The sequence below is a fragment of the Brachionichthys hirsutus genome, chromosome 5 (assembly GCF_040956055.1).
Source record: "Brachionichthys hirsutus isolate HB-005 chromosome 5, CSIRO-AGI_Bhir_v1, whole genome shotgun sequence".
In the NCBI taxonomy this organism is placed as follows: domain Eukaryota; kingdom Metazoa; phylum Chordata; class Actinopteri; order Lophiiformes; family Brachionichthyidae; genus Brachionichthys; species Brachionichthys hirsutus.
In genome coordinates, this window is record NC_090901.1 from 5,046,627 (window position 1) to 5,064,484 (window position 17,858).

At 48.7% G+C, this 17,858-nt stretch overlaps 2 protein-coding genes across 2 annotated transcripts; both read left to right on the forward strand.

Annotated features, from left to right (window-relative positions):
* Positions 1-556: 556 nt before the first annotated feature.
* On the forward strand, positions 557-6,077 carry pnpla2 (patatin-like phospholipase domain containing 2). The gene is made up of 9 exons (XM_068739280.1): positions 557-743; positions 1,574-1,806; positions 2,007-2,072; positions 3,050-3,259; positions 3,411-3,471; positions 3,795-3,971; positions 4,068-4,200; positions 4,463-4,585; positions 4,967-6,077. The coding sequence occupies exons 1-9, from the start codon at positions 557-559 to the stop codon at positions 5,205-5,207; spliced, it is 1,431 nt and encodes a 476-aa protein (XP_068595381.1). The 3' UTR covers positions 5,208-6,077.
* A 582-nt stretch (positions 6,078-6,659) lies between these two features.
* Positions 6,660-17,546, forward strand: zmp:0000001167 (protein phosphatase 1 regulatory subunit 12A). The gene is made up of 25 exons (XM_068739014.1): positions 6,660-6,935; positions 8,315-8,445; positions 8,610-8,728; positions 9,319-9,475; positions 9,614-9,758; positions 9,854-9,928; positions 10,026-10,105; positions 11,147-11,340; positions 11,437-11,546; positions 11,639-11,833; positions 11,923-11,999; positions 12,088-12,177; positions 12,347-12,448; positions 12,535-12,633; positions 12,743-12,833; positions 12,922-13,050; positions 13,149-13,251; positions 13,344-13,447; positions 13,560-13,619; positions 13,720-13,742; positions 13,831-13,894; positions 13,998-14,102; positions 15,032-15,082; positions 15,176-15,226; positions 15,862-17,546. Exons 1-25 carry the CDS (start codon positions 6,660-6,662, stop codon positions 15,946-15,948), a joined length of 2,718 nt encoding a protein of 905 aa, XP_068595115.1. The 3' UTR covers positions 15,949-17,546.
* The last annotated feature ends 312 nt before the right edge of the window (positions 17,547-17,858 follow it).

Here is a 17,858-nt window from a genome sequence, read left to right on the forward strand (position 1 = left end):
GTGCTAACATATAATATATATACCGAAAAAGAGTCCGACTATAACGACGTTTTTTGTTTGTTTGTTTGTTTGTTTTGTTTTTTGTAATGATGACAGTGTGAACAGGTAAATGATTAAAGTGGACTCGTCAACGCTCACTGATCTGCGTGAGGAATGGGAGGAGCGACTGTTACGTAAATCCGCGGCTGCCCCGGCGCGTATGCTGTGATTGGTCACTTAGTAAACTATTTCGTTAGTGATTGGTCAATTTCCTGTTTGATGGCGACGCCGATTGGATAATGTAGTTTGTGCCTCCTCCCTCCTCCTAAACAAAGACGGTGGAACAAAAACAAGTCCCGGTGTGTCTCTGCTCGGTACTGATTATTGATAGGACTAATAACACCAGCGGAGGGTTTCTCTCTCTCTCTCTTTCTCTCGGGGATATATTTGTTCTGTTCAGTTAAATCGTTACTAACCTCAAAGCGGACTCGTCTTGGTGAAACGGAGACCAGCATGTGAAGGCATCATTGAGCGCGTCGCTTTATTTCGCTGTTGACTCTGCCTTATCGCCAGCGCGATGTTTCCTCTGGACTCGCCGTGGAACATCTCGTTCGCAGGCTGTGGCTTCCTCGGGATCTACCACGTCGGCGTGGCCAGCTGTTTGCTGGAACAGGCTCCGTTCCTGGTCCTGAACGCCACGCACATCTACGGCGCGTCAGCTGGAGCGCTCACCGCCACCGCCTTGGTCACCGGAGTCTGTCTCGGTAAGGAATGTTTGAAATGTGAGTGAGGAAGGTAAAAAATAAATAAATAAATTCCACGTGTTACCAGCATTACAAATATACGTAGATTACAGTACTCAGTAAATACGTTACAAGTATTTAAAGCTGAGTATAATGCATCAACTACGACGAGTATAATGTAATATTATAAATACCAGTATGACATCCTTATCATGTTTCTAAATCATTATACCAACTAACCCCTGTCCATCGCCTTCTTCTTTCTCTTTCGGTTTGTCCCATCCCGGGACGCCACAGTAAATCAACCTTCTCCACTTCACCCTGTCCTTTGCATCGTCCCCCCCAACACCAGCCACTCTCATGTCCTCCCTCACTACGTCCATGTATCTTCTCCTGGGTCGACCTCTAGCCCTGTTCCCTGGCAGTTCCATCCTCAGCATCCTTCTACCAATATAGTCCCTGTCTCTCCTCTGGACATGTCCAAACCATCAAAGTCTGGTCTCTCTGACTTCATCTCCAAAACGTCTAACCTTCACTGTCCCTCTTAGTGTCTCATTTCTAATCCTATCCAACCTGGTGACTCCCAAGGAGAACCTCAGCATCTTCATCTCCTTCACTTCTTCGTAATCCCTGTCCACCTTAAATGTGTTAAATATCTTTTTCAGCATTAAAGCATCCGAGAGAGGATTTTAATTTTACTATTACATATATAGTTGAGTTAAAGTTCTGGTCAAGGTATCTTCTAAGTGAAACTACAATTCCTCATTTTATTCTTTACAGAGTGTCCTTTCCTTGGAGTTGCATCTTCTCTTATGCCCATGCAGTTAAACAGTGTCTTCCTGTCTTTATAGGACAGACTGGTGCGGGCATTATCGACGTCGCCAAAGAGGCGAGGAAGAGGTTCCTCGGACCCATGCATCCCTCCTTTAACCTGGTGAAGATCATGCGTCGCATGCTGCGGCGTAACCTGCCGTCGGATTGCTGCCAACAGGCCAACGGGCGGTTGGGAATCTCCCTTACCCGAGTGACGGATGGAGAAAATGTCCTGGTTTCACACTTCAACAACAAGGAGGAGCTGGTTCAGGTGTGCGTTGAACCTGGGTCCGTTCTGCTCAGTACAGAAAGCAAAAATATATTTAAGGATTCCAACCGTGACTCTTAAATTATATATATATATATACATATATTTAATAATGAAATGTTTAATTTCATATAGTTACGTATTAATTTGCCCTCCAGCAAAGTGTCAGTAAGGCTTTATAGGTGAACTCTTTCTTTCTCCAGGCATGTGTCTGCAGCGCCTACATCCCGGTTTATTGCGGCCTGATTCCTCCCACTCTGCAAGGCGTGGTGAGAACATTCAGTATTATTCAGCATGCATGTGCTGTCCTAATGTAGTCCACCTCCTTACCACAAACAAAGGTTCTGTTAGTCCCATCAATCCATTCGTCATGTTTCATTTTCAGATCTTAAATTAAAACATAATTGGTGTGTGAACTGTGTTTCCTGATTTAACAGTTAACAGCAGAGACAACTTCAAAAACAATTAAATGAAGCCTCCAGCTTTGTGCCTAGAATGAAAGGGTTTCCCAAATTAAACTTTATCATTATTATTATTGTTTGCAGTAGTAGTAGTAGCAATGTTGGTATTGATTAACTTGGGAGCTACACACCAGGCTTTGCTTTTTGAAAGGGACCATATAGGGTATTTCGTGTCATTGTGTTTTGCTATTACTTTTGGTACTTTTCTTTGTTACTGGTGCCAACAGAACCCTCCCTTCCTCAAGAATGTGTTCGTTCTGCGTGGCATGATGGCGGAAGTAAATAATTCCCCATGAGTTAGTGTTTGAGAGGAAAATAGAGCGAGCTTAGTTTAGTTTAGTTTTTTTTGTCTTGCCTTATTTTTAGCACAAATATTTTCTGGGAAATATAGTCAGCCTTCCTGTGGGTGATGGCTTTAAGAGCTTACGTGTGCTTGCAGAGCTTGTAGCCAAACACAGAGCGTAGCAGAGCCAGATGTGACCACAGTGGCAGAGGATTTAAGGTTATTCTGTCCTCTCCTCTTCACAGTGGCTCCGAGTCGAAAGTAGAGGGCGAAAAAACCCTGGTGTCACCATGTTCCTTTCTGTTCTCACACAAAGTTTAAAAGTTCACCCACTTCAATAAAAACAAAGACAAATCAATAGCACAGGGGATATGATGTCATCGTTAACAAATCGCTTGTGAGGATTGCAAAAACACGCTTCGCTGCCCTCAGACGCTCTGCGCTCAATATTTTCAAGAAGTTCTGCTTATTCCGGTGATAATGTTTATCTCTATTTACTCAGCGGTATGTCGATGGGGGGATCTCAGACAATCTGCCTCAGTACGAGCTGAAAAACACCATCACCGTGTCCCCGTTCTCCGGAGAGAGCGACATCTGCCCCCGAGACACGTCGACCAACATGCACGAGCTCCGTTTCACCAACACCAGCATCCAGTTCACGCTCACCAACCTCTACAGAGTCTCCAGGGCGCTGTTCCCCCCAGACCCAATGGTGGGCCACAAACCTGATTCATAAAAAAAACACACACACACACACACACTCATTCACAAGCACGAGATGGCTCAATTGATTTGTCCGGCTGTACTGGAATAGCCTCCGTGGACTCCAAAGAGATGACTGATTGTGTTTGTTCTGGTTGTAGGTCATGAAGGCCATGTGTAAACAGGGATATAAAGATGCTCTGCATTTCCTAAAGAAGAATGGTAAAACACATGTTTTTGCTTTCCTTTGTGATTTTGCTCCAAATTATGTTTAGCTCTTTTTTTTAGAATACCGGTAATCTATTTTTGGATAGAAATCCCAACTGATATTTTACCAATAAACAAGCAGAATCTGTTTTTTTTATTTTTTAATGGTTACGTGCATTTTTATGCCATTGTATTTGCTTTTTTTTTTTTTAAACATGTAATCAATACTCTCTTACAGAATCGTCATTTAGAAATTGTGTTTCCAATTATAAAGTAGTTAGATCATTGATTTGACGCACTAGATAATAAACTTAGATTCATGCTTTCACTGTTATTAGGATTGTTTAATTTCAACGGCCCTCAGCGGGACAGACCGCTGCTCGCTAACAGCAACGGCAACGAACATCAGAACAACAATGAGGACAAAGGTGATGAAGAGGAAGCCGAGACTCATCGTTGTAGTTCCTCATTAGAAGATCATTTCATGGAACACCTTCCGCCGGACCTGCACAAAGGTAACATCTTAAGAACAAATGTGTAACAAATGTAGATTTGTAATTTGTCTCTCCTGTTGACTAGTCCTGGGTAATTGTCCTTGTGTCCCTCCGCAGCTCTCGTTGAGGCCTGCGTGGAGAGGAGGAGTCTGGTGCAGTCGCTGGGCAACATGTTTCCTATCAGGATGGCCTCGGTCATGATGCTCCCGTACACTCTACCTCTGGAGTCGGCTATGGTCTTGACTCTCAGGTAATGTAGATTTAATTACATCAGGCCCAAGTAGTTCTCGAAATAGTACCACTGCACTACTTCTGCATGTCGTCTCAGCCCTTATGTTACGTACAGATGTGTGCAGCAAAAGCAATTGGGCTTATTGAAAATGATTTTTGGAACGTTGGAAGTGGAGATGAGGATCCTGAAGGATTTGCCACTGTTGGCCATAAACAAAAAAACGTTTAGATTTCATATATAAATACTGGCTTGGCCTTACAGCTGTTTATTCCACATGTAGACTTCTGGAGTGGCTACCAGATGTGCAAGAGGATGTGGGGTGGATTCGAGAGCAGATGTTAAAAGTCGTGAGCTACGTTCTGCGCCAGGCCTCCAGAAGCATTAGCCAGCATGTCTCTGCCAGGTAGGTAACATCTCTACCTTGTATTCACAAAGACAGTACCTATGCACGTCTTTTAAAGGTAACGTTTGACATCTAGACTTTCCTCCAAATGCTGTCTAGTATAGGAATACGACTGGTTTTCCACTTGGATAAATCTACACCCAAGTATTTGGGCACTTGGGTGCTTATTTTATAATAATTTGATAGGAAAATGCTTATTTTATCAATAAAATAATGGAAATGATGGAAACATAAACATTTATACATACCGCAGATCCTGCCATTTAGTGGAAAGCCGGCGGAAAGTGAACCGCGATGTAGCGAGGGACGACTGTAGCAGGTTAAACTGTTCTCGCTAGCAGCATCTTTCACACCAGGGCATGCTGTCGACGGTTACTTCAGGTTCTCCTGTCAGCTGGAGCTGCACCACTATCAGTCCCTCCCATCTCAGAGCAGACCCAACAGCCTGCTTCCTGCCTGGGTGGACGGGAGCAACTCTCTGGTCCTGGATGTCTTCATGCGTCTGGACCAGTACAAGAGGCAGCTGCTGTCTGGAGTGCTGTGTATCAACATGGACCTGCAAGGCTCCTTTGAATCTAAACCGGATGTCACCAGACAGGAGCCCTCCATCCATCTTCACTAAAGCCCCTCGGTGCAAATAGATCTTCTTCGTATTCCACCTGCTGCCAAATTAAATCAGATTTCATACCTTGAATTTAAATATTTAAAGTCTTACACAACAGCATCACCAAACAATCCCACAGATTTGAATTACAGGATGTTACAACAACAAAAATGCACTCTTACAGTAGCCTGGTTTGTACAGAGTAATGTTTATGCTTGTATTGGAATGAAGTCAGACTGGTAGTTAAGCAGTGTTCCTGCTGCATCAGGTTAGGAGCTGGTTAGGAGGATGAAGAGACCGACTGTACAAGGGCAAACAGTGGATGCACCAATTTATCTGTTGCCAATGGTTACTCCATATCTCTGATGCAAGTGTCAATGCAGTATTGTGAAGGAAAAACACACTGTCTCCATGTTTCTAAGTTTTCTTTGAATTCTTGTTTTGCCTTTATAATTATTTAAGTGAAAATTCTGAGATTTGTTTTCTCTGTTTTCTCAATCATAGAATCCTTTCTTCTCTTGATTTACTTAACACGTGGATTACAACTGATTTAGATTTTGTTTTAACATGAATTGTATTGAGTGTCTGGTTGAACAGTGATTCTGATGTTACGTCAAACATTTCACAGTTTAATGCTCAGCGAATCAAAAATGTGTGTTTTTTCATCTGTGAATTGGTTTCATCTTAATTGCACTTTCTCATCTGATGTCACTATATGATGTCACATGACTTTTTATTATTATTATAATACTTCTCTTGCACTGTGTTCTACAAGAGACTGATTAAGCCACAGCTTTTGCCTTTATGCTTAGTGAAATATTTAACAAGTAAATGTAATATGTTTTTAATGCTTCAGGGAATAGTATTTGTGATAAAAAAAGTAAATAAACTGACATTGTTTAACATTGACAGTGCTTCATCATTAGTGTGGAGATCAGATCATCAAACGGGATGATAGACCACATGAGGTTTCCAAAGGGCAATCACAAAGGATAACTGTTTCCAGCACTTCAAAAAAGCCTAGATACAAATTATAAATACCATATGTTTTAAAAAGAAGAAAATATATAAACAATTTCTTCGTGAACTATATTGAGAATTTGGTTATATAAGTGTTTGTCTCATTTAATAAAATACAAAACATATGTATCATGTGCATACATATATATATATGTATCATAATACTATAAAGAACAAAACCAAACAAGAACACATCATCTTTCATCTAATCTTAATTGAGTTAATTTTGAAGGTAAAGACAAGATTCTAAAAAGAATTCTGACAACCCTGATCCTTTTCTGCGTGAAATCAACATTCCTATTTCCGAGGCGCGTTTAAAGGCAGCACCTTTTAGTCCGCCATGGGCCGTGTGTCCACCAGGGGGCGCACCCCCCCGGAGGGGGAGGCTCGATCCCCCCCTTCCCGAGTCCGCTTCTCCTCGTAACCATGAGCTGAATCAGATCAGGGAAGATGGCGGCCACTGACCATTCCCGGTCCGAAGCTGCCAAACAGCGAAGGCAGGATCAGCTGCAGCGATGGTCGGGCTCGGACACGGACCGGACGGGTTTGGAATCCAGGGACACTTTGAGCGCTTCCGGCACGCGGCGGGCGAAAGTCCGGTTCGCCCAAGGAGCGGTGTTTATGGCCGCCTGCTCCGCCGGAGACCGGGAGGAGGTGGCGGCGCTGCTCGGCCAGGGAGCTGACATAAACCACGCCAACATAGACGGGCTGACAGCGCTTCATCAGGTAGGAAGGTCGCCGTTACGCTCCGGACACCGTGTTCGTGGAAGAGAAGCTCGAGATGAGTTAGCGAGCAGCGACGCGGTGTCTTTTTTAAATCTTTTTGTGTTCGTCGCAGCGAAGACTTAACTTTAACAACGAGGAGTAAAAAAAAAAGACTTTATTTCTGCCGCTTCGCCCACGTTAGCCTAAACCCTTTCTGTTGTCTTGTGTGTGTGTTCTTGCTAGCCTGCTGAAAGGCTAAAGGCTAAAGCGGGATGTGAGCTTATTTTTCTAGTGTACAATGTTGACGTGAAGTGAGAGGCATAGCCGAGTGGGGAGTCCGTTATCGGACAGTCCCGAGTGGGGATTCCGTTATCGGACAGTCCCTGGCGGAGTCTCTAGCTTGTTGAATTCAGAGACTTTTTCCCATCGTCTCGTCAACAGGTTTCATTCTGTCGATGAACAGATCGATTCGACCACTTTGGTTGCCTTTGCGTGTCCCGGATTGGCTGCGCCTCCTCCTCTCCTCCTCCTCCTCCTCCTCTCCTCCTGGACAGCATCACTGTCACACTGCCATGCAGCGTCTCCTCTGCTCCTACGACACCACGCGTCACAATGTAATTTGGAACTTCTAAAAGAAGTTGCCAGACTTCTGCGTGTGGCACTTTTTTTAACCCCCCCCCCCCCCCCAACAATGACGTCATCGTGTTGTATGATTTGATGAAGTTCCCATGATTCCGTTCAGATGAGGAAGGACGCCTCCTGGATGCGGGACGAATGCGTCCTTCCTCAGCCGGTCTCCCATTATGGTTCCTCTCCTGCCCTCCAGCTCTTTTTCTCCTGTTGATCATCGGTTGCCTGGATACACCAGAATTAAATATAGGCCCGCACTGTGTAAACTTTCCATCGTCCTGATCCAAAGCCTTTCTGTCTTCCTCCCTATGCCGTGTCTCTCCTTTGTCCCCCAGTCCCCTGTGATGGGGACTGGATGGATTTCGGATGAAGACATGGAAAGCATTCCTCAAGCGGCTGTTGTCAAAGGCGATTTCCACAATGAATCTCTTGATGGCGTGCGCCCTCGTAACACGCAGGGTGAAATAAGCTCCCTGTGTTCATTCACTCAGCTCCCTCAGAGGGACCCCCCCCCCCATCGGTGACTCAATGCTGCTTTTGACTGGAGTGCTTCAAACCACCAGCTTCGTCACCGTCTTAAAGTGGCGACTTCTTATTTCTTTTTTTTCCCGCCCTGCCGCCGGACTAATCGTGTTTTGCCCGAGGGTGGCGCCGCCCAGCAGCTTCGTGATTTAGCCCGAAAGCTAAGCCTCTTCCAGCAGGTGGCTTAAGACGACCGCGGCGAGAAACGAGAAAAACCCTCGCATCGGTGCGTCTGTGTCTTCTGGCAGGCCTGCATCGACGAAAACGCCGAAATGGTGCAGTTCCTGGTGGAGAGCGGGAGCGACGTCAGCAGAGGGGACAACGAGGGCTGGACTCCGCTGCACGCCGCTGCCTCCTGTGGCTTCATTCAGATCGCCAAGTGAGTGCTGAGAATTCGTTTTTGTTCGGTCGCAGGTATCGTGGAGTGTTGGCCCACTTTGAACGGCCACTCGTTGGGGGGGAAGGTGTTAAACGCCTGATCTCGGCGGTGTGCTGCTCGTCGGTGTCGGCGTCACCGTCCCTCCTGTGTTCTTGTATTTAAAGATACTTGATCGAGCACGGCGCTAACGTCGGCGGGGTGAATAGCGAGGGAGAGCTTCCGCTGGATGTGGCCACAGAAGACGCCATGGAGAGGCTTCTCAAAGCCGAAATCAAAAAGCAAGGTGAGGAATGGGCGGGGACGCCCCGACGGGGCTCCGTCTGTAATCACAGTCCTCTGAAAACCGCAGTGTGTGTGTGTGTGTGTGTGTGACGCGTTGTCAGGGTTAAGGATCACCTGAGACGCAATGAAATCAGTTCTTTCCCGCATCAGCCAGAGCTTTTAAAATGTTAATATCCATGCCACGACAAGTAAAAATCCTTTTCAGACATTCGCGGGTGCAATTTCTCAAGTGTCGAGATTTTCAGCCCAATAAATCTAAATATGTTTTAGCGTTTGTAACGAGTCCCACGTCTACCAGGACGGGAGTTTTTAGCGTTGTGTGTCTCTTTGCTCCAGAACGTTCCACGTTCGCCCTGCTTTGGAAAGCTGTTGCATTTTTTTTTAAACTCTTGTGTATCGCTCTTAGAAGAAGCAAAAAAAGGTTTAGAAACGAGGACCGAGGCAGTGTAGCAAAGGTTCGGTGACCCTCGGGGATTCAGGCTCGCATCTTTAGCGGTAAATAAATGTGCAGAGGAGCGTTTGGCTGTTGGTCCGCCGCTCGCAGCGCGGCCGGGCCCGGTGGTGACTTGTGGGTTCATCCGTGCGCCGCAGGAATAGACGTGGACAAGGCCAGGAAGGAGGAGGAGAGGATCATGCTCCAGGACGCCGCGGCCGTGCTGGCAGGAAGTGGCACTCCCACGCCTCACCCGAACACCAAGGCGACCGCTCTACACGTCGCCGCTGCCAAAGGCTACATAGAAGTCCTGAAGTGAGCGCCCGTCTGCGCACGCCAGAGCAACGGCGGCGTTTGTCCTGTTTCGGATTCGCAACAAGTCAAGCTTTACTCGTAGCTTTCTCCTTCAGAAGAGTCCTCTCTGTGTGTCCCCCCCCCCCGTCACCTATTCAGGGTGCTGCTGCAGTGTGGGGTGGACGTGGACAGCAGGGACACCGACGGGTGGACGCCGCTGCATGCCGCAGCTCACTGGGGGCAGGAGGAGGTGTGCAGCCTCCTCGCCGACGGCATGTGCGACATGGGCGCCGTCAACACGGTGGTGAGCGCGTCGCCGCCGGCGACCTTTTTGCCTGTTGTGCGAGCGAAGCTTCTGCTAGCGCTGTGGCCGATCATGCTGCGCTGATGTCCTTGTAGGGCCAAACGCCTCTGGACGTCGCCGATGAGAACCTCGCCGACGCGCTGGAGGAGCTTCAGAAGAAACAGAACGCCGTGAGTCGGCCTTCGCCCCCCCCCCCCCCCCCGGGCTCCGCGTTGATGAAGGAGCGGGAATGTCCTCAGTGTGTGTTTGTGTTTTATTCCTCTCCAGTTACGCAGCGAGAAAGAGAAAGAGACTCCTGTTATTGAAACCAGCCCACAGATCTCCATGGTGCCGCTTCGCACACGCAGGTCAGTGCTGACGTGTGGGCATGTGTGTGTGTGTGTGTGTGTGTGTGCGTGCGTGCGTGCGTGTGTGCGTGTGTGTTTGAGCACACGCTACGCTGATCTCAGCTGAATCCCAGTCGTCCCAGTGGCAGTACTTTGCATGCAGGTGTGAGATGAGCAGCTCCAGCATTCTTCTGAGCCTGTGATGGAGGAGTGATGCAGGAGGGCGCCGTCTGTCCCAGAGTCACAATAAATACTCAACAATGTTGTTTTCAGCTTTATAATACTGTACGAGTGGAAATTAGATTCGTTCTGTGAGGGAGAATCGTCCAACATGCATTTGAAAAGTCTTCCCAAGTGCTGTCGAGGTGTTTTTGGGGATTTATTTTTCTGCATTTAGAATAGTCGTCCCTCGTTCATGGTGGGTTTTACATTCCAGGACCACCATTCATTCTTATGTTTAGTTTAAATCACTAGATTCATAATCATGCAGGGGGGAAAAGGCCACAAAAAAATCATTGCAAAACTCATGCTAGCTAATAACCGGGCAAAGGAAGGATCCCGTCAGCTTATTATTATTACCGGTATGTAATTAGTTTAAGCATGTACGGCATACAGAACGTGCTCGGGACACGTTGTTGAGTCTTTTGTTTGGAGGCTCTGGCGTGTAACGTTTGCACGTGAGAGGAGCGATTCATCGAAAGCCGAAGGTTGACGTTTCAAACTGAACGGTGATCCAGTGTGGGGGCGGCGTGACTGCTGACTGCTTATTAGTGTCTGAACCCCCCCCCCCCCCCCCCACAGGTGACGTGAGCATCTCTGTTTACTGTAGGAACAGCATGAGGAGGTGTCGTCCTGCGGTGCGACCGTTGTGCACGTTGTGCACGTTGCGATGGCGCCTTTGTCCAGTGCTACACGCGGCTTCACAGAAAGCGTCTCACCGTTCCGCCGCAGCGACCCGGCGCACGCGCGCTCTAATTGGCTGCTCGTGGAATGATCGCCCTCACTGATCAGCCCCTGCATGCCACCTTTTTGTTCCACCCCACCGTGGCCCCGCCCCTGCAGGACTTCTATCTCTCGTATGAGCAGCAAGGAGAAGATTTGCCTCCACGAGCGCGAGAAGCACCCGCCCCCGGCGCTGCCGAGCAGCCCGGCTGAGGATGAGGAGGAGGATGGGGGCCAGACTCGGAGCCAGGGGAAAGCGTCCAGCAGCTCCAGCTCGGAGGAGGAGAGCGAATCAGAGAGCGATGCAGAGTCTGGTATGAGGAACTAAAGGACAGGATTGTTTTTTATTTTGGGGGGGGGGGGGGTCTTTCTGGTTCTAATAATCGTTTGTAACCTTTACACATTTGCAGAGAAAGCGAAGAACCGAGAGCTCATAAACAACTTGAACAACAAACGCAACGCCACCGGCCTGCTTCCTACCTCCATGTCAGCGAGTGCTGCTGCGAGCCAACTGAAAAAGGTGCCCCCCCCCCCCCCCCATGCAGAGATGTTACGTAGAGACGCGCCCCCGCCAGTGAACATTAATGACCGCTCTCGCTGCCCGTGAAGCAGGACCAGGGCAAGCCCTCAGCCGCCGAGGCCCCGGGCTCCTGGAGGACGTCTCTGAGGAAGGCAGGCAGCTCGGTGACGCTCGGCTCGGCCGGACTGTCCGACTCCAGCCAGGACGCCGGCAGACCTCCGGAGACCGGGCTCGGCATGACCCGCTCTGCCTCCAGCCCGCGCCTCAGCTCGGACGCCGACACCAAAGTACACGCCGCGGTCTCCCCTCTGATTCTACAGTTCACGTTTTGGGAAACGGAACAAGACTCCGAATAAAGCCTTCTGTCACTTCTCAGGAGCCGCGGCTCGCCCGGGTTCCTCCCATCCCGACGCGGAGACTCTTCAGTATTCCAGACAACAGCCCCGACAACAGGTGGGCCGAGATCCGTCGCTTCTGCACTTGTAAAAGTCGAATCTTGTTTTCCCGAGTCACTGCACATGTCGCCCTGTCTCTCTCTCAGCTGGCTGAGTCGTAGCTCCTCTTACACCCGGCGCCTTCATAGTCAGTCGGGGAATGACCTCACTAGTTCCACCCCCTCTTTGCTTTACAGGTCAGTCATGCTGCTCCACCGCTGTTTCATTGCTTGAGCGTTTGTGTGTGTGATCCTCGGTGCTCTCTCACCGCCTATTAAATCCCCCCCCCCAGCAGCAAATACTAATATCTGTACGTGTGGCTTGAAAAGATACTTTCGTTCTTTCCAACACGTTCTGTCTTTCCAGCTCATCTTATGGAAAGAGACTGGATGACCCTGCCGTGACCTCAGCAAGCACAGGAACAAGCTCCGCTGGACTGAGCCGCCCAAACAGCGTCTTGACCCAGAGGTACGTCATGTTTACGCCCACTTTCAACCTGTTTCCTCATTTATCCGAGGTGTTTGGCTGTCGCACGGTCGTCCTCTCTTCAACAGACTTCAGGAACGGTCGGAAAAGAAGGATCAGTCTGCCATCACCTCCGGAAAATCTCAAGGTCCAAATCCGGGCGAACAGGAGACGAAACAGAGACGCAAGTACGCTGAGGCGTTCACCTACGTCTGTTTGCGCACGCGGCAAACGGCCGATGTTTGTACGCCGATGATTGGAGCTGCGTTTGGATGTTAAAGTTTGCTACTTGTGCAGGTCGTATCTCACGCCAGTGCGGGATGAGGAGGCAGAGGCGCAGAGGAAGGCTCGTTCCCGTCACGCACGTCAGTCCCGCCGCTCCACCCAGGTACAAGCGTCGCCGGGTTACGGTCCTCGGTAGTGCGACGGGTCACGCTGGTACGTGTGATGCCGTGTGATTTCATTTTTGTATCCAGGGAGTGACGCTAACGGATCTACAGGAGGCAGAGAAGACGATGAAGACGGACAACAAAGGGAGAGAAAAGAGGGAAGAGGAGGAGGAGGAGAAGGAGAAAGAAGCAAAAGCGAAGAAAGCAGAGGAAGGGGTGAGGGATCTATTCCACAGCGACAGGCCTGCTTGGCTGCGCTTGTGTAACATCGTGTGACCTCACATAGCGGGGGGGGGCGGGTTCTGTGTTTACAGGAAGTAAGCTGGAGGTCTCGTATTGCCAGCCTGCAGAAGTCTGACCTCCTCGGCCTCACGCAGCCCACTGGCACGCCGCGGCTCCAAACGTCTGACAAGAAAGGTGCGCCGACTGTTGCTGCAAAAAGAAAAACACCCTGCAGGGTGGCGATGCGTTGAAACATTTTGCTTTTAAAACAACTGGCTGTCTTCCAGATGTTGAGGCCGGCACGGGGGAGAGCGAGACAGAGCGATGGGCCAGGGAGCGCAGGGAGAGGAGGCAAGCTCGGGCCCGGAGGAAGGCACAGAGGCCCGGGGAGGTAAACGACGGATAGCGCGCCCTGCTAACGAGAGCGGACTGATTCAGGAGCAGTAAAGGCGGAACGATGGTGTCACGCTGGGGCTTGAGAGAACACATGCTGTCTGTTGCAGAGTGACGACAACGAGCCGAGTGGAGAGGAAGAGTTTTCAGGCAGTGGGCTGGATCCACAGGTGTGTGAATATTGTGTGTGTGTGTGTGTGTGTGTGTGTGTGGTCCCATTGTGCCGTAGATAAGACCCCACTTATGAATGATTTTCTTTTGCATTCACAGAAAGTTGGATACTTGGGTTCCAGGTAGGAGCTTTGGTCTGTTTGGTTCTTTCTTCAGCCAGTCAGCGCCGCCTCTGATGGCCGGATCGCTGACCTCTGCTCCTCTACTCAGGTCTGACGCCTCCTGTAACGACAGCACGCAGGGAGGGGGCTCCGACTCTAAAGATTTCAAGAAGGTGAGCACAGGGCTAAAAAGGAGGTCTCAGTGTTTGTGTTGAGTATTTCTCCTGGGTATTTACTGTGTGTGTGTGTGTGTGTGTGTGTCTGTGTGTGTGTCAGCTGTTCGAGGAGGTCTCCAGAGAAAACGGTCAGCTCCAGTCTCAGCTGCAAGACACCCAGAGGGTCATCGGTCAGACCAGGCTGGACTTGGAGAAGGCCACGCAGGTGAGCGCACACACTGAATCTGAACGTTCAGTGTGGCGTTCCCGGCTTAGCCGAGAGACGTGCCCTGAACTCCTCCCCAGGGAGGCGTCCGGGAGACCCCCTGAATAGATGCCCGAGCCACCTCATCTGGCTCCTCTCAACGCGGAGGAGCAGCGGCTCTACTCCGAGCTCCTCCCGGATGACCGAGCTCCTCAGAGCCCAGCCACCCTACGGAGGTGTCCAATTAGTCATCCTTTTGCAAATGCAGTTAAATCCATGGCCAAACAGTTTCACATCCTGCCCAGATGTGGTCTTCACATCCGATCAGAGCTGGACTGCTCTGCACAGCTTTAATCGTGCGCAAAAAGCAGAGATGATGCATTTACTGTCCAATTACTCAGACCGTTCCGAAGCCATCTGGACGGCGCGTGGGCTACGTTCGCTCTGCATTGTGAACACTAACAGGTCCTGGGTCATATCGAAGGATCTACTCAGCTGGACATCCTCTGAGACGAGAGAGGAAGCCAGGCATAAAAGAAAAAGCTAAGAGTTTGTAAAATAGCTCCAGATCATTTAAAATCAGTCGTGCATTCTTGTAAATGCAATGCGTCACTGTACCGACGTGCGTTCTCCATCTGACGGGCCAAACGTCAAATTAACTAGCGAAGTTGCTTTTAGAGAACCTTGTGGAAAGTCCAAAGACTTTGTGACTTTTTCAAGCAATAAATTACACATTATCTTCCTTTCAAATGAAAATGTATATTAATACCCAATGAACACGCCAGGCTCGATCGACCCCGCTCAGGAAGTCCTGCATTTAAAGCCTTTCTCGTTCTTTAATGACCAGATGCTAATGGTGGCTAAATTTAGCAGGTGGCGTTGTGTAACGGTACTTGCTAACTTCTTGCGTTTGTGCGCTGACGTTGACGTTTATTTGTTGTGTACAACAGAGACAGGAGCGCTTCAGTGACTGTTCGGCCATGTTGGAGCTGGAGAGGAAGGTAACGCATCGTTACCCGTTTGTAGCTTTAGCCGCCCTCTCCTCCACTTCCTCACGTATTCTCACTTTTTTTTTTTTTTGCACTCCCGCACAGGACCGAAGGATGTTGGCCCGTCGGATGGCAGAGCTGGAGGAGGAGCTGAAGGTGAGGATTATTCTTATCTTGACCACAGACTCCATGCATGTTTCTGCCTGATTAGCTCAGCTTTAGCGTAGCGTAGGCAGTAGCGTTATGGATGTACGCAGTGGACTGACTCAGCCCGTCTGCAGGAGGTGAGATCATTTATTCTGCACCATGTGATGCGCTGATTTGGTTGTTCGAGCTTGCCTTATTCTCGAGCGGTTAATACGACCCACCTGATCTCTTTGATCTCTTCCCGTGCATTAGTGGATGTGGAATGGCTCAAATTCTATATTATCTGAAATTTCCAGTGACACAAATTGTAAAAGGTGAAGAATTGGAATGAATTTGTATAAAGGAATAATTCTCCAGTTTATAGAAATAGGTTGCTCGCTTGCTGAGAGTAAACGGAGAAGAGCGTTGCAACCCTAACCCTCCCCTAAAGAGACGCCGCTGCTTTAAACACTTGCCCTTGCGTGGATGAAACGTTGACCTGTGTTGTGCATGCTAGCTGGCTAGCATTTAAAAGCATCAACATTCCTTTGCTTCTCCTTATCTGACACTTCCTTAATGGAAAACAGCCATAATCATGCAGTTCGGTCCAAATTGATTTCATATTTTTGGTCTGTTTCTCATGGTGGCTCCACCGCCCCCTCCAGGTTCTAGTTGACCTGCGAGCAGACAACCAGCGCCTCAAAGATGAAAATGGAGCACTGATCCGTGTCATCAGCAAACTCTCCAAATAGATGGTGAAAGAGACACGAAGATCAGGGACCTCCCCCCAGCCCCGCCCCCTCTCTCTCATTCCCTCCATCCATCCATCCATCCATCCATCCATCCATCCTTCCACACATTCCTCCTGGTGCCAAAGAGCGAGAGAGGGGAAGGCAGAGGAGCAGCAGAATGTCCTGCGCACGTGAACACAGGCCGCCTCTCTCTCTGTGTGTGTGTGAACAGCTGGAACGTCCATCGTGTGCCTTTTTTAACGGCTGTTTGCCGCGGGGAGACTGACGGCACGACGGCCTGTGGCCATGCTCAGAGGCTCCAGCAGAAGCTGCATGAGACTGCCCACAGGCGGTGCAACACGCAAACATGTAATCGACTTCGCCGGTGTATCAGGGGAGCAGCAACGTGCGCGCACACACACTCCTGTGCGTGCGTCACGTAACTTCCCCGATGCACTTTCCGCGAGCACACGAGGCAGCTTGGGCCTTGAAGCTCCCACTCTATTTATTTATTTTTTAGTTTTTTTTTGTGAACACTCTCACGTCACCCATTCACAAATTTACTCCGACTCACGTTTCAGATGTCGTGTCGTGTGAAGCGGTTGAGGTTATGGTGTAGTTCTTCTGGGAACCCCTGAAATCAGGCTCTTTCTTCACATTCTGCCACGTCCCAAAGACGGAGGGAGCGAGGGGTGGGGGGGTGGGGGGTCCACGAAGCTCTGTCGGGTTGTTTTGTTTCCACTTGCGAGTGTTTGAACACACCTACCTCTTCACCTATGCACTTCCCCCCCCCCAATTTAAAAACAAGAAATGTTATTTTTGTGACCACCGACACGCTCCATGCTCTTAAAACCAGGTCAGTCGGCCACAGCACTTTACTCTGCTGCAAAGCAGTGAGGATCTCCAGACAGGAACGCTTGGTGACATCATTAAAGATCAGAGGTCATCACGCCTTTACAGAAATGCCCGTTCCGTCAAAAGCCCATCATGCCCATGCATGGTTTTAAGTATTGCCATGGATATATATTTTCATATTTTTTCATTGTCGATTCTTCTCTTCCAAGGGAGCATGGTTATGTACATTATCTGTGTATAAATATTAGCCTTGAATAATACCCTTCTGAAATAAAATTCCACGTAGCCTTTCTTCACATGTTGGTTTTCTAATATATTGAATGGATGTCTGCACCCTAATAAAAAAACAACTGTTTGTAGCCACTGACTGGTTGTTATGGAAACTGAGCTTGTGGAGCTACAACGGCACTTTGTTCCTAAAAGTGTTAAGTCAAGTGAAATCTTCTGTCTCTCTTTGACCTGGATGCTTCCGGACATTTTTCACGTTTACTTGGAGTTGTCATCAGATCACTTGTAATCACTTCTAAGGGTTTCAGTCATGGTTCAATAGGAACAAATGGGCGGCTTGTCCAAGGGTTGCAAGTCTAGATTCCAGAATGCTGATTTTGTGGTAATTTGATCAGATTTTTCCAGTCTAAAAAAATTCTTTGAAGAACCAGGACAGAAACGTAATCACTTTTATCATGGATAATGAATTGCATTTTATAAAACTGTGGACTATCTACGGTAAAAGTTTGCATGGTTACAAACCAGAGAATAAAACATAGCATTTATAAAACCTTTCAAAACGCTTTGATTCTTTTAACAAATCTAAAGTAAACTTGGAATCATCTTTAAATGGATCGGCCTCAGATCCCGCCCCCTCCACACACACACACACACACACACAGATTCAACCATAAATGGTCCATGCCTAATCGCCATGTGAATATTGGTGTCTAGATAATGGTGTGATGATCAATACTTCAAGATCAAAGGAGGTGGCAGTCTGTGTATGCACATTTCAAGCCCTTTGTGCATCTGCAACATCGATGACCTCAATGAGGCCCTGGTTGTTTGCTACTTCAGCCACACCA

Excerpts from the sequence above, each read along its gene's own strand:
- pnpla2 (XM_068739280.1), top strand. The coding sequence starts at position 557 with ATGTTTCCTCTGGACTCGCCGTGGAACATCTCGTTCGCAGGCTGTGGC. Across the intron at positions 1,807-2,006 it reads ACAAGGAGGAGCTGGTTCAG|GCATGTGTCTGCAGCGCCTA; the intron begins GTGTGCGTTGAA and ends TTCTTTCTCCAG. Across the intron at positions 3,972-4,067 it reads TCCGCCGGACCTGCACAAAG|CTCTCGTTGAGGCCTGCGTG; the intron begins GTAACATCTTAA and ends GTCCCTCCGCAG.
- zmp:0000001167 (XM_068739014.1), top strand. The coding sequence starts at position 6,660 with ATGGCGGCCACTGACCATTCCCGGTCCGAAGCTGCCAAACAGCGAAGG. Across the intron at positions 9,476-9,613 it reads GGCTACATAGAAGTCCTGAA|GGTGCTGCTGCAGTGTGGGG; the intron begins GTGAGCGCCCGT and ends TCACCTATTCAG. Across the intron at positions 15,083-15,175 it reads TGTTGGAGCTGGAGAGGAAG|GACCGAAGGATGTTGGCCCG; the intron begins GTAACGCATCGT and ends ACTCCCGCACAG.